The sequence below is a fragment of the Calcarisporiella thermophila genome (assembly GCF_041956535.1).
Source record: "Calcarisporiella thermophila strain CBS 279.70 unplaced genomic scaffold VTP21scaffold_17, whole genome shotgun sequence".
NCBI classification, from domain to species: Eukaryota; Fungi; Calcarisporiellomycota; class Calcarisporiellomycetes; order Calcarisporiellales; family Calcarisporiellaceae; genus Calcarisporiella; species Calcarisporiella thermophila.
Window position 1 is genome coordinate 226,530 of NW_027192207.1, and position 13,844 is coordinate 240,373.

At 40.7% G+C, this 13,844-nt stretch overlaps 4 protein-coding genes across 4 annotated transcripts; 1 reads left to right on the plus strand and 3 right to left on the minus strand.

Annotated features, from left to right (window-relative positions):
* Positions 1-442: 442 nt before the first annotated feature.
* On the minus strand, positions 443-3,613 carry VTP21DRAFT_3324 (uncharacterized protein; the record flags this gene model as incomplete). The annotated part of the gene is made up of 2 exons (XM_069393615.1): positions 443-2,719; positions 3,071-3,613. 2 exons carry the CDS (start codon positions 3,611-3,613, stop codon positions 443-445), a joined length of 2,820 nt encoding a protein of 939 aa, XP_069249328.1.
* Positions 3,614-7,279: 3,666 nt separating this feature from the next.
* On the minus strand, positions 7,280-8,159 carry VTP21DRAFT_3325 (60S ribosomal protein eL18; the record flags this gene model as incomplete). The annotated part of the gene is made up of 4 exons (XM_069393616.1): positions 7,280-7,355; positions 7,436-7,821; positions 7,893-7,979; positions 8,157-8,159. 4 exons carry the CDS (start codon positions 8,157-8,159, stop codon positions 7,280-7,282), a joined length of 552 nt encoding a protein of 183 aa, XP_069249329.1.
* A 208-nt stretch (positions 8,160-8,367) lies between these two features.
* Positions 8,368-9,960, plus strand: VTP21DRAFT_3326 (uncharacterized protein; the record flags this gene model as incomplete). Its single annotated transcript, XM_069393617.1, has 10 exons — positions 8,368-8,370; positions 8,463-8,499; positions 8,602-8,689; positions 8,759-8,844; positions 8,910-8,999; positions 9,073-9,221; positions 9,292-9,385; positions 9,460-9,553; positions 9,633-9,725; positions 9,789-9,960. The coding sequence occupies 10 exons, from the start codon at positions 8,368-8,370 to the stop codon at positions 9,958-9,960; spliced, it is 906 nt and encodes a 301-aa protein (XP_069249330.1).
* Positions 9,961-10,318: 358 nt separating this feature from the next.
* VTP21DRAFT_3327 (uncharacterized protein) lies at positions 10,319-13,519 on the minus strand (the record flags this gene model as incomplete). Its single annotated transcript, XM_069393618.1, has 14 exons — positions 10,319-10,402; positions 10,482-10,619; positions 10,682-10,902; positions 10,967-11,081; positions 11,152-11,291; positions 11,359-11,565; positions 11,632-11,761; positions 11,830-11,944; positions 12,020-12,131; positions 12,204-12,516; positions 12,582-12,846; positions 12,929-13,004; positions 13,122-13,269; positions 13,391-13,519. The coding sequence occupies 14 exons, from the start codon at positions 13,517-13,519 to the stop codon at positions 10,319-10,321; spliced, it is 2,193 nt and encodes a 730-aa protein (XP_069249331.1).
* Positions 13,520-13,844: the final 325 nt, after the last annotated feature.

A 13,844-nucleotide genomic window follows, 5' to 3' on the forward strand; every position in this document is an offset into this window, starting at 1 on the left:
CGTCCTGCACAAGCCACAAAAATAAACTGGGAAATCTAGTAGAATGTGTGACAGGGGTTTTTAGTTGGAGAGAAAGATTTAACTCCTTATTAATTTATTACAATCTCAAATGTACGTATATATATCCAATAAATGATGACGTAGCTACGTAGACAGAGATTAAGAAGATCTGAAAGTAACATATGTAACAGAATGGAACAAAATTCAAAGCCACATTTTGTGCATTTTCTTGTTTTATAACAAAGTAATATGATAATGGTTAAAATATAAATGGTAGAAAAACTGGAAACAGATTTAATGAAGATAAAAATTATAACTATAAATCGATTATGATGACTAGTTTGAATATAAAAATTAAAAAAATGTTAAAATCATTCTGGTGATTTTTTTCTTATTTGGAAGTATAATGCCAATTTTTCTGATTAAATCAGAAAAATAGGTATTATATGTCAACTTGCTCTGGCGCTTGACGAAGAGTCTCCAGATTTCTAATAGCTGTTGCAGTAAGTGGGTGCTCAATTCCATACACGTTCTTGTAAATTGTCAGGGCTCGTTGATACAGTGGTTCAGCTTGGTCATAATTGTTTTGATTGGCGTTAAGAAGAGCCAGACCATTAAGAGTACCTGCAGTTGCTGGATGTTCCGAGCCAAGCTTTTTCTCGCGGATTACCAGAGCTTTTTGATAAAGTGTTTCGGCCTGCTCATACTTCTCTTGTTTAACATAAAGATAGGCCAAACTATTAAAAGTGCTAGCAGTATCTGGGTGTTGTGCTCCTAGTATCTTCTCTTGACCTGCGAGAACGCTCTGATATAATGATTCAGCTCTCTCATACTTGTCTTGGTTAACATAAAGATTAGCCAAATTACTTAGTGTCCTTAAAATATCTGGGTGTTGTGATCCTAGGGCATTCTTTTGGATAGCCAAAGTTTTTCGATACAATGCTTCAGCCTGGTCAAACTTGCCCTGGTTAACATGGAGTTCTGCCAAATTATTAAGAGAATAGGCAATTACAGGATGGTCCAATCCCAGTGCTTTTTCACGGATTTCCAGAGCACGTTGATGCAACAATTCCGCTTCATCATACTTGCCCTGATGGCCATAGAGAGATGCGATAGCGTTGAGGGTGCTTGCTGTGTGCGTATGCTGCGATCCAAATACCTTTTCGTATATCACCAAAACTCGACGAAACAGACATTCTGCCTGTTTATAATTGCCTTGTATTTTGTAAAGACACCCAAGGTTATGGAGTGTACAGGCTGTATTAGGATGTTCGGGCCCTAGAACCTTTTCCTGGATTGACAAAGCACGCAGATAGAATGATTCTGATTGATCATATATGCCCATTTTTTTATGGAACTCTGCAAGAATATTGAGGGTATTTGCGGTATATGGATGTTGTAATCCCAGTAACTTTTCGTATATTGCTAGGGCACGTTGATATAAGGATTCTGCTTGACTCAACTTTCCTTGATGCTTATAGAGAGAAGCCAGAGCAATAAGACAATCCGCTGTATCAGGGTGATCAAATTCAAAGACTTTCCCTCGGATCTCAATGGCACGTTTAAACAATGGTTCAGCCTGATCGTACTTTCCCTGGATCACATATAGATTGGCCAGATTACGGAGAGATGTTGCAGTGTATAGATGATCAGGTCCCATTATATTCTCAAATACGACTAGAGCCTGTAGACATAGCTCGAGAGCCTGATTGTACCTCCCTTGATTTGTGTAGAAGATCGCCAGATTATTGAGGGAACTTGCGGTGCACGGATGGTCAGGGCCAAATACCTTTTCATATATCTCAAAAGCACGTTTATACAGCGATTCAACTCGATCATATTTTCCTTGGTTAAAATAAAGTCCAGCCAGACCACTAAGAGAATCAGCGGTTTCTGGATGCTCTAGTCCCAACACTTTCTCTCTAATTGCCAAAGCACGCCGATATAATGACTCAGACTGTTCATATTTGCCTTGACTATCATAGAATTCAGCTAAATAGTGAAGAGATCTTGCAGTGTAAGGATGATTCGACCCCAATACTTTTTCGTGGATTTCCACTGCACGGTGAAAAATCGCCTCAGCTTGATCATATTTGCCTCGATTAGCGTAGAGCTCAGCCATACCATTGAGAGTACTTGCGAGATCAGCATGGTCAGACCCCAGAACTTTCTCGTATATCATTAGAGCACGGGTGTATAACTGCTCAGCCTGGTCATAATTTCCTTGAATCCTGTAAAGACCAGCGAGATTATGTAGAGTTGTGGCTGTATCCTGATGCTCCAACCCCAAAATCTTCTCCCTGATCCCCAAGGCACGATTAAATAGGGATTCGGCCAGAGCGTACTTGCCTTGTTTCTTGTAAAGTGTAGCCAGACTTATGAGAGAATTTGCAGTATTAGCGTGCTCGTAACCATATGCAGATTCGGTAATTTTTACTGAAAAATTTGCGAGTATCTCTGTTTCAATAAATATACCATTATCCAACAAATACTTGGTCGTGTGAACAAGTAATTCTTCAAATTGTACTGACGTGAATAAATTATGATCGAAGCCATCGAGTAGTTTTATGAGATAGCGAATATGTGGGAGGTATTGATTCATGATCGATCTCGTGCGAGCATCTAATGGGTCCAAACACTTAATCTCGTGGTTGATAGCAATAGCCAGATTCTGGGCCCAAACTAGCCTTTGCTGATTTTGGATTCCGTCAAAAACAATCTTTTGAACGAGACGATGAATTTTTAAAGTGTTTCTTGCTATCCCATCGAGTTCCCCTTTATCTTTAAAAGTCAGAAACGAGTAACCGATTAATAGACCAATTGCTTTTCGAGTATTTTCAATATTTAATTGATTCGCAGACAAATCCGAAAAAACTATATCGAGATCTAGAGCAGAATGCTGGTTTTCGAAGAGAAATATCGGGATTTCGTCTGGTTGGAGGAAAGCGCACATTTCCAGAATCGATACTGCTGTTGGGTTTATTTCTCGAATTTGATTAAAAGAAATACTCCAAACTGTTTTCATTGTATATTTATATTCATCTAAGCTACTATCCAGAAAAGCTAGTACCTCTACTTGACGCTCTTTTATCAAGGTAAGATAGCGAGTGTATGTAGATAATGTCTCCTCAATATAGGCGCGCGCAAGATCTATCGCAAGTGGTATATATTCCAGTTCTCGAATTATCTCGTAAGCAGCGGAAACTTGAGGGTCATTTGAACTCGAAGGCATTTTTTTATTCAGCAATAGCTTGAAAGATTCATTTTCCTCCATCCTGTCCACACTAATTATTTTAGCCCTTCTATGTGAGACTATGCAACGAGAAGTCAACATAATATCTCCCTTTTCACGAGGTAAAGTCTCAAATATCTTTCCACTAATCGTGTGATTCACGTTATCCAGTAGCAGTAGCCATTTAGACATGTTTTGCAGCCGACTCTGAACCCAGCTGATGACTTTCTCTTCCGATCCCTCTTCCTTTAAAATATCTTCGTCAAAGCCAAGATTAATTGCAAGATTGCGGTAAGAATCAAGTATTAAGCTCCAGCTGCTGGCATTGAGCCAGAAAACAAAATTATAATTTTTACGGAAAACATAGCAATACTGCAGCATTAATTGTGTTTTACCCATACCACCGAGCCCGCATAATGCAACGATTATACACCCCTCATCTGCCTTTTCTTCATTAAACGCTTCAGTTATTTTATTAAATACACCAGGTCGATCAACAAATGCGCGATTCCTTTGAGGAACACCAAAGAAAGTATTCTTGACATTATTGATGTCATAACCCACTCGAGTGGAGTTAGCACCATCTATATGCGTTAGGTAAACATATTAATATGTTGAATCTGGTGAATAGGGTTATTATAGGGTTGAATAGGGTTGCTATACCATATATAAAATTGCTCACGGAGATAAAACTTCCATTACTGGCATGTACATTTCCACTGACATTTGTAGATTGCATCAAGTTAGTTTGTGAAGAGAAATTAATAAATGTTAAATCGTTTCTACAATTATTTTATTAATCAAACAAAGAGTTTTTGGGGTTGATGTCGGAGGACTTCTGAGTATTTGAAAAAAATTAAGCAAAATTCTGCATTTCAAAAGTCTAAAATCGACTTATGCATCACAAAAGCCTAAGAATCCAAGTGATATCTTAATACCAATTAAAAAATGTGACTGTTTTTGGCATCATAACAAATTTGAGAAATTACGTCAATTAAGACGACGACCACAACGACAAATAACAACCGTTACGACAGTAAATATTACGACAAAACTGAAAAACTGAAACTGAAAAACTGAAAAAACACGATACTACAACACTAGCACTATGGCTATGAAAAGCTATTTGAAATAATTTCCTTGAAATATTTGGTGACTATAAATTTAATAAAATTTCTGACACTGAAAAATTGCAAGGTTGATTTGATATCCTCAATCTCCATCTCAATACCATGCATTCAAAGCTCGAGTAGAGCTCATGCTTTTTTGTTAAATGGCTTTAATTTTTTCGTTTCTGACTCATATCTCTAGCATCCCTGGATATCCAACTGTAGGCGCTTTGAATCCTTCTTTTTAGCCACAATTTTTATATACTACATAAATGAATCTGCCATAATTTTGGAAGAAACTACTTATTTTGTGCTGTGTTTTGGTTTAATCGATGCTGATTGGGTTGCCTCCTCTGCATTAGACGCGTTCACTGCAGCCTCCAAATGATCATCCTGGTTTGCATTGGCTTCATAATATAAGATACTTTCATTTTTTTCTTCTCTATTGATATTTGAGAAAATTTCAATATTGTAATTAGTTTCTTTTTGAAAAGATCTTAATAAAAATTGGAATTGCCTCTCTTCATCAGATTCATCGATGATTCTGTTCAAATTTTCTTACTTATACTGAAAGTTGAGTTGCCAGTGCGAAACTTGTGGAAGAAGATACGTATCTCATGATCAATGAATTTTCTCGAAATGCTTATGATACCCAAACTCTTGGGCTTGCTCCTCTCATACCTACACTTTTTCTCTGCCACTAACCAGAGTTTGATTGTAATTGTTTTCGCACTCTTGTGGGTAAAACCAGCTTGACGCTCGCTATTGTACTTTCACTCTAATTCCCTTGATATACATAACTCGATTTCAGCAATTTCATTCAATATCCTTGGCATTCCATTTAGTTTGTGGTTTATTAGTTGCCGTATCTGAATGCAAAGGAAAGGAAAGTGATATTATCACTTTCAAACACCAAAAACATTTTTATAATATAGAAACATTTTTGGTGCTCGAAATAGAGTCGCGTCTTGTGATCATTTCCAAAAAATTAATTCAGAAGTTTTCTTTCTATAGCAGACAGGATTATTGGAACCTCTAAGTTAAGCATATAATAACCATCCTAAACTTATCGTAATACTTACCTTGACATAGTGAATTATCATTTATTCTTATTATTTTTACTTGGAATAAAGGATCGCTTTAAATGTGAATATAATAATTGCAGCTGGTCAATGAACCGCAAAATATATGCAATGTCTCTAATTTTTGAATACTTGCTTGCATTAATTTGCTTTAGCTTACACTATGAAAACGGGAGAATTTTGTCCGGATAGTCCGAGTTATAGAGTTCCGATATATCTTTGTCTAAAAGCAGGCAATTTTCCGCGGCGAAAGCATAGGTGGCAGATCCATTTCTGAATTAAATGTATTATCGATGTAAATGTATCCATTTCCACAATATTCCATCGAAGGCTAAGGTGTGGTTCACTGTGTACACTCATTTGATTCCAGGTCGAATAGAAGGCGGGTGGTGATTTAGAATCCAATGCTGGAGCCAGAAAATTGGTCCTTGTTACAAAATTATAAGCCTTATGCACCCTGGTGAACCTTGTTTATCAAGTTATCAGCCTTGTTTTAAGTTGTGAATTTTTATATATAATGATCACTTGTTCACAAAATGTCCCTTTTTCGATTTTCTGGTAATCAGTTTATGCTTTTGAAATATGATCAATTGCTTTATGATGAGTGATTTTTTATACAATACTGCCTTCAGGCTAGTTAATTGCTCCACCATCTAAACGATTTAAAATGGAGAACTTAACCTTTCAAACGACTAAAGTATATATAAATTGCATCATTGTCATGAATATTGGAATATTTTTTTCGCCATAACTTGTTTTATTTTAATAGTGTAAGATATCGTTAGCAGTGATAACCAACTATCCTCCAATATTGAGCGTCAAATGCATATCTTGTCTTTAGGGGAAATTGACAAAGGTGAATTGACCCGTTTGACACGTGACTTGCTAATGAAACTGTCAAAAAAAAAAAAATACACGCTTGCATAAAATACGCGTTGACCTTCAATAGAATTCTGGACTACGCGTTTTGTTGAATCATACAATTCAAAATTGCGGCAATGAAGAACAACTCTGTAGGTACGAAACTAAGTCATAGATTTAATTTTCTCACTCTCCATCTAGCTATGCGAGCTACATTGATTAACTAAATTTTAAACATTAATTATGCAGCTGATGGTTTCGAAACTCTTTGCAAAAACAGGCCGCTTAGCAAACCAAGATCTCCCGGTCCCACTCCTGATCCCGATCCTCAATAGCCAATTGTGTCCTTTTGCTTGTGCATTGCAACTCTCCCCCAATCTTGCGCGATAAAAATCATGCTATCATATAGCATAAATACATCTTCAATTTTCTTTAACATGCTCACGAATGTTTTGAGGATTTGGTTGACAATCTTGTAATGTTCTAAAATTCTATTCATTAAAAGAGCTTTTTATTCGTTCGTACTTAATCACTATTCACATTATTGCTTTCATTACTCACTAGCTATCAATTCTATTATGTGAAAAACTTCTTATTGTATTGAAAGGACTTGCTCAAGATATATATGAATATTCAAGCTCGCATGATAACGGCGGAGATTAATCTATTGTTCGGTAAGTACTATTTTGGGTATTATATTGATCTTAGAATCCTGACTTCAAAGGTCAAAAGTCAATCAAGATATTTCGAGATATTTTTCTTCGATTTTCACCTGTGTCATCCTCCTAATCTTTGAGAATCGGTATGAAAAGCTATTTATCTAATTATTTTTTTTTTTTGTAAATGCATACAGAGTTTGAGTTTGTTCAGCTTTACACATAAGCCTAAGAGGCTCAGAGACTGATAATAGTGAGGAAAAATCGGTTTTATATATTTTGAGTAGTGACAACGTTCCATCCAAAGAACAGCGAAAGACATATGAATCAATAAGCACATTAGACCTTGAAACCACGGCTGGCCCTGCGACCACGGGCACGCTCGAACTTGCGACCCTTCGAGCGGACATAAGGCCTAGAAAGAGAAACATGAATTCCATTTAGTATACCAGGTTCGGCCCAGCAAACTCTCCAAAAAAAAATTCGAAAACTCACTTCTTGTTCTTGTGAGGACCGAAACCGAAGTGCTTCACGGCCTCGCGAGAGCTCTTCTTACCGCGCAGGAGAACGGTGTTGGAGCCAGTGGGGGCACGGAGAGCAAGCTGATCAAAGGTCAGGCACTCACCGCCGGCAGCAAGGATGCGGGCGCGGGCGGAAGAGGTGAAGCGAAGAGCAGCAACGGAAAGCTTGGGCACCTCAAGGAGACGTTCGTCATCGGTCACAGTGGCGACGATAACGGCGGTCTTACCCTCTTGGCCCTTCATTTGGCTGGCAACGAAAGAGAGGGAGACAGGGGGGCGGTTCACGCGCGACATAAAGAGGCGCTTGAGAACGGCCGCGTTGAATTTGGAGTCGGTACGGCGGGCGAGGAAGCGGTAGAGCTACAATGCAGGGCAGATTGCGTTTGTCATCGTGAATGGAAATGAAAAGGCCAGATCGATCTAATAATTACCTTCACCAACAACCGGAGGTAGACATCCTGGCTGCTAGGAGCGGTCCTGTTGGACTTTTTGACGTGGTGCTTCTTGATGTCAATACCCTATCAGATGAAGGAACAAGCATTAAAACAATGATCTTCAACCATGGATAACATTTCCATGAGCGACAACAGAAAAACAAAGCATGCATCCATCCATTCAAACATTCTTCAGCACATCCACCCCCTTCCCTTCTGCATGCATCCATCGTCAAGCACCCCCATATCAAAGATACTAACCATGACGGATTACTGTCTACCAGTTATTGTATATCAACCGGGCAAGAGAACAGAGAGAAGGAACCTCAATTTGTAAAGCGAACGCTATTTCTCTCCCCAGAGGATCCGTAAAAAAAATCATAAGCCACATTCCTCAAGCCACTCCTTTTTCTTGCCGACGCGAATTTCTTCAAAGTAGACAAGTAGACACTTGCGACTGAGAAGGGGGAAAATGGTACGGATCGCCGACAGAAAAATTTAATTTTTTTTCCACTCTAGACTAGTCTATTAAGTGCATTGATTAATTCTATTTATAATGTCCTAAAGGTTGTTGCATATATTTCTGGCATATTAAAAGAGGATGGTAAGTGATGCCTTTGAGCTTTTTGCCTCCAATTCGGGGAGGGTATGGTATTCTAACATGGTTATTTTTCACTTGGCAATTGTCCTCGCTTAACTTGGATAGCACACGACGATGCAATATGGTCTGTAGTCTGGGCAAAGCAAACAAACCTGGTCGTGTCTGGGTCGGTGGACGGAGTGATAAAATGCTGGTACGTATTCTTTGCATCTCGTTAGCTATGCGGTAAAAATGAGTCCGACCCTTGTTTTGCCTCACGTAGGGACGGTGATAATGGAGATCTGAAATATACAATCCAGGGACATCAGCTAGGCATTGCATCACTGGTTGCCAATCCTTTGGGAACAGGTTGAGTGGCATATTGAAAATATCATGTAATATTAGGCTCACCTTTCTGATAACCATCAATGCAGTTGCTGCGTCGAGCTCCATTGATGGGACAATCAAGCTCTGGGACCTCACAGATCAAGGGAAACTCATCAAAACTATCAACACAGGACCAGGTGTGGAATCTATGCGCTCTGGAGTGCTATACATTTCCCCCAATCGGTTCTAACTAACTTGCGATATTCTTAGCGGAGGCATGGTGCATCTCATTCTCTCCCGACGGGCAGTACATAGCGGGCGGTGCACATAATGGAAACATCAACATCTGGAATGTCAGTACAGGCGAGCGAGAAGAACAGATTGTTACTAAAGGAAAATTCGTCATGTGTGTGAAATATGTAAGTGCAGTGTTGGATCGATCTCTTCTCGGCCCCAAAGAGTTGCTCATCTAGTCCTATCCCCATCTAGAGTCCGGACTATAAATATTTAGCTTGTGGAATGGAAAATGGCACGATTTTTGTGTTTGACGTGGAGGCAGGAAAGCTGCTTCACACTTTCATGGGTATATCTTGAGACACTTGGCTTAAAATCAAAAGAGGCTTGAATCTGAATGCCTTCATTTTCCATCCCACCTAGGTCATGCAATGACCGTTCGCTCCATTGACTTCTCTCCGGACTCTCTATTACTTGTCTCGGGGTCGGATGACAAACGAATCAACTTTTATGACGTGTAAGCATTTCCAGAACATGCGCAGCTTATCGAGATTGGATGCGTTTAGACATGACTAACTTGGTCTGTTTACGTTTAGTCGACATGGCAACATTGCGGCCTCGTTCTCTGGGCATCAGAGCTGGGTCCTAAGTGTGGCATTTGGCCCAGAGGGCTCGCATATCATTAGCGGGTGAGATTGCTTGATTTACATGCTCGTTATGTATGTCCTCTTTGTTGACTTCTTTTTTTTTAGCTCGAGCGACCATAAAGTAAAGGTATGGGATCTAGAAGCAAAACAGTGCATGGACACAATCGAGGACAATACAGACCAAGTATGGTGCGTAGCTTGGAAGCCAGATGAGAGCCGGTTTGTGACCGCCTCCGACGACAAGTCGTTACGGTGGTATTCGTCCGGCAGAACGTAGAGAAGGCAACCCCCATCCCTTTCATTGTCTTGTTATAGAAGTGCGCTGATTTTTGCTTAGTAATAAAAACAGATTTCTTTATTGTTTTTTAAGTTGGATGGAGGAAAAGGAAAAAAAATAACAAACTCTGCATACAATTTTAAAAAAATTACGCAACAATCTGTATTATTATTTACAGTAAGGTAAAAGATGTGGGGAGAGGGGGGGGGAAGGGGTCGAGAAATAAAGGATTTGTCACCATTTAAGTGCCAAAACATAAGGGTGTGAAAAAATATCCAAGAAAAAGTGCAAGAAAAAGGGAAGGAAATAAAAAAAAGGCAATATAGAAAGAAATAAAAAGAACAATACAGATTCAACCTTAACTCTCGTCGACCGCAAAGCTTGTCTTTAGGAACAACCAAAAATTCATGAGATTGGGGCGCGTTTCGGGTAGCATTGGATACTGAGGGGAGGAAAAGAGGAATAGCAACAGGGATTATTATCGTCGAGCTTTAGCAAGATTACATAGCCAAGGTACTCACCTGCAACCGAGGGCTTGGTCGAATGGTTTCTCCGAGGAAGAAACATCGTACCACTGACCAGGAGCAATAATGAGAGCTTAAGCGCTTCCATAAAAGCATGTATTGAAAGAAAATGGCCGAAAGAGGAATTGGCAGATTCTAGAAGGGGTGGAGGTTAAATCGGAAAGCGTAAGCCGCAGTAAGGTGTTGGATGTACTCACCCACATAAATATATAGCTGACTTGATTCTCTCCATCCTCGAAATCTATCATACCGTTCTTCAAAGACGGTGGCGGCATTGTGTTCGTTGTACGCCAAGAACTCTGTTTTCGTGTTGCCCGTCTCAAACCCAATGCTGACAACACGCGCCGCCAGGCTCCAAGCAGCGGTCGCTGGTAGTTATAAAAATAGTCCTCGGGGCATATCTCTAGGCGTAAGCCGCCTAAAATAAAACGAGGGGTTAACCACCGGGGGATGGTAGAATAATACATTCCAGGTGAGGATACCTGATAACCGATCGGGGTCTTTAAACCGGAGCATGATAGCAAATAGCGGGAAATGGTTCAGGCAGGCGAGTACCGTCTCCAGTAGAACTTGTAGGAAGATCACACATATTCTATCCTGAAGACGAAAGAGAGAGACATATGAAGCCGATGCTATTCTATGAGGAAATAAGGAAAGCACAACTTACTGCAGCAAAGGTGGCGTAGTAAACGGCAATAGTTGGGAACAAGAAAGTGAGAAGCGTAAACAGCACGGTGCCTAGTAAGAGCTGGTCGAGGTCGTAGTCACAAGAGTCGATGCGGTTACGCAGGGGATTTCTTTTCTTCCCTGTAGTCATAAAATGTGGGAAAAAGTGAGACACGCTTTTTTGAAGGCCCAAAGCATCACTCTGTACCTCGAAAGAGATTAAAGAGCGAGAGTATGATAATGAATTGCCAGTTATATATACGCGCTGCCACCATGTAAACCCAATAGAGCACGGCCGTTATCAGCGCAATAAGGTCTGAGATTAGAGAAAGCACCATGGTGGCACCGAAAATTCCAGAGTAACCGATATACTGGATGACAGTAGGAGCATAGGGCCGCAGCCAAATCACGATCACTAAGGGGATTAAATAATATCAGCGATGATTCCACAATGGATGAAGATGTTTGGGAAACAACTTACAAGACCATAGCTCAATTAACCAGAGAAAGAGATGGCCGAGGAATGAGCCCAGTTTATCATTCAATTTCAATCCAGCGGGGCAAGCCATGAGCCAGTGGATCATGCTTTTTTGCCTAGCAATAGTGTAATTCTAAAGTACAAGATGAACATGAGTCTCCATCCTCGAAACAGCAGGTAATAAACAACATTTTGACTCACATCGATAAACTGAAGCATTACGTCCACCACATATTGGTTATTGTTGATGAGATAAGACCCCAGCGTGACGCCAAGAATAATATCATTAGCAACCAGCCACATGTTATTATAAAAGCTGCAAAAAAAGAAACGAGATGCATTCCATTGAGGAGGACCAAACAGAAAAATACCCATAGACTATTTATCATACCTAATGTATTGAGCTCTTGTCGCGGCCGTATTCGCACGATCCCGTTTACGCAAGAACACGTATTGCCATGGCCAAAAACATATCTGCTGTAACCTCAGGTCAATTTGTTGGCCTAACAGGGAGGGTCAAACTGGTCAAGCGGGGGGGGGGGGGAGGCAGCGGCAGGCAAACTAGGCATTCTTACCACAAGCAGACAAATCTTTCAAGGATATTCCTTTCATTGGCCCCAATGGCATCTTCAAATTTAAAAACCACAGGATTACTTCCGCAAACACCCGCAGCATGAACAGAATGACCATTAAGGGATGAACAATGAATGGCCGGATTATCTGCCATAATAAGGAGAGCAGCCCGTAGAGACTCCACTGCAGCGACTTTAGTAGCTCGAGTCCAGAATCGCGCATTGTCTCGATAATATTTCGCGGTCTCCTTCTCTGCTTTCGTTTGAGTTCAACGGCGGCGAGCACGGCGGTTTCCACCTCGAAAGAGGAGTTGATCTATTTGGGGTGTTTAGGTTAAGCCTTTATTTCACCTTCACACCGAGAGGTTCAGGTTAGCTCACCTGGTGCAGAACCGAACTCATTTCGTCCCTCGGAACCCGCTTCTTTTGATATAAGGCGTGCGAATGTCCGAACACTAGTTCCATATTCCGGAGGGTCGCCAGCTCCGCCTCATCTTTCGTCACCTGGGCAGACTTGGGTTTTGCTGAGATGTCGAGCACTAGCGGGCTTGCGGAGAGATACTGCAGGGAAATGGGTTTCGGCTGCTTATAGAATATAACCTCTGTACTTATTTGGATAAAGCGAAGGCCCTGGTTATATATCGAGCTATGAAAAAAAAAGTCGGATAGGGAGGATAGCGAAAATTGAAGTGACGAATGTAGCATTCAAGTGGGTCACCAATCTCTACCTTAACTTCGGTATATACAAATCGTTTATATCCACCGTGATCCATAATTTTGCAGACTGTCTCCTATCTGACACCTCTGTATTATGCAGAATGGGGGGAATAATCCAGGATGAGGTAGAGAATTGGAAAGCAAATTATGAAGCATCAAACAAAAAATAAGCGGCAACTATAAAATGCAGCATCGCCCACTCACCCTCGCATTTCAATTCGGCCCAATCGTCATCCAATACACGACAAACTCCCAGAATTTCGGGCTGTGCTCCGCACATTTGGTTCATGTACATGAAACTATGATACGATTCTGTTGAGAAGGTCGACAGCACTGATTCCAAATCCACAATCTAATAAAATCACAAGATACGTAAACATTTAATCATCCAGTGGAATTGGAATCCAATGATGCAAGGTAATTCATATCGAAGCTCTGGCAAAACTTTGCGGCATCCGAGTCCATTCATTTACCTTGATATCCGACACCACGGTAGCCACGCACACCACCAAACCTCGAACGTTCCATCCCACCAGGAAACCCGATCGTGTGCGTGGAGAACAAATATGGGAAGGCCAAAATATCTTTGCCACCCGCGTCATTACTGTAACCTAGACGCGCTCATCTGCTTGATGTTGAGGGGTAAATATTCATTTAATTACCTTAATATCCCTTTGAAAATCAGGCTCTAAGCCACAACGATGACAGGTCCGAGAAGCGTTCAAGAGAGCTTCCCTCCTCGACCAACCTAAGTGCTCTGGCATCTCTATTCTGACAGGAACGCTAGCAAGCCACCCTCACCTGCCCATTCTCTATCTGCTCGGAACTCCTTCCGCCTTTTTCTTAGTCATCTATCCCGTACTTTCTCTTTTCCAGACCTTATTTTGGGTTATTTGCACCATGGACGAGTCACGCAAATCGGATCAA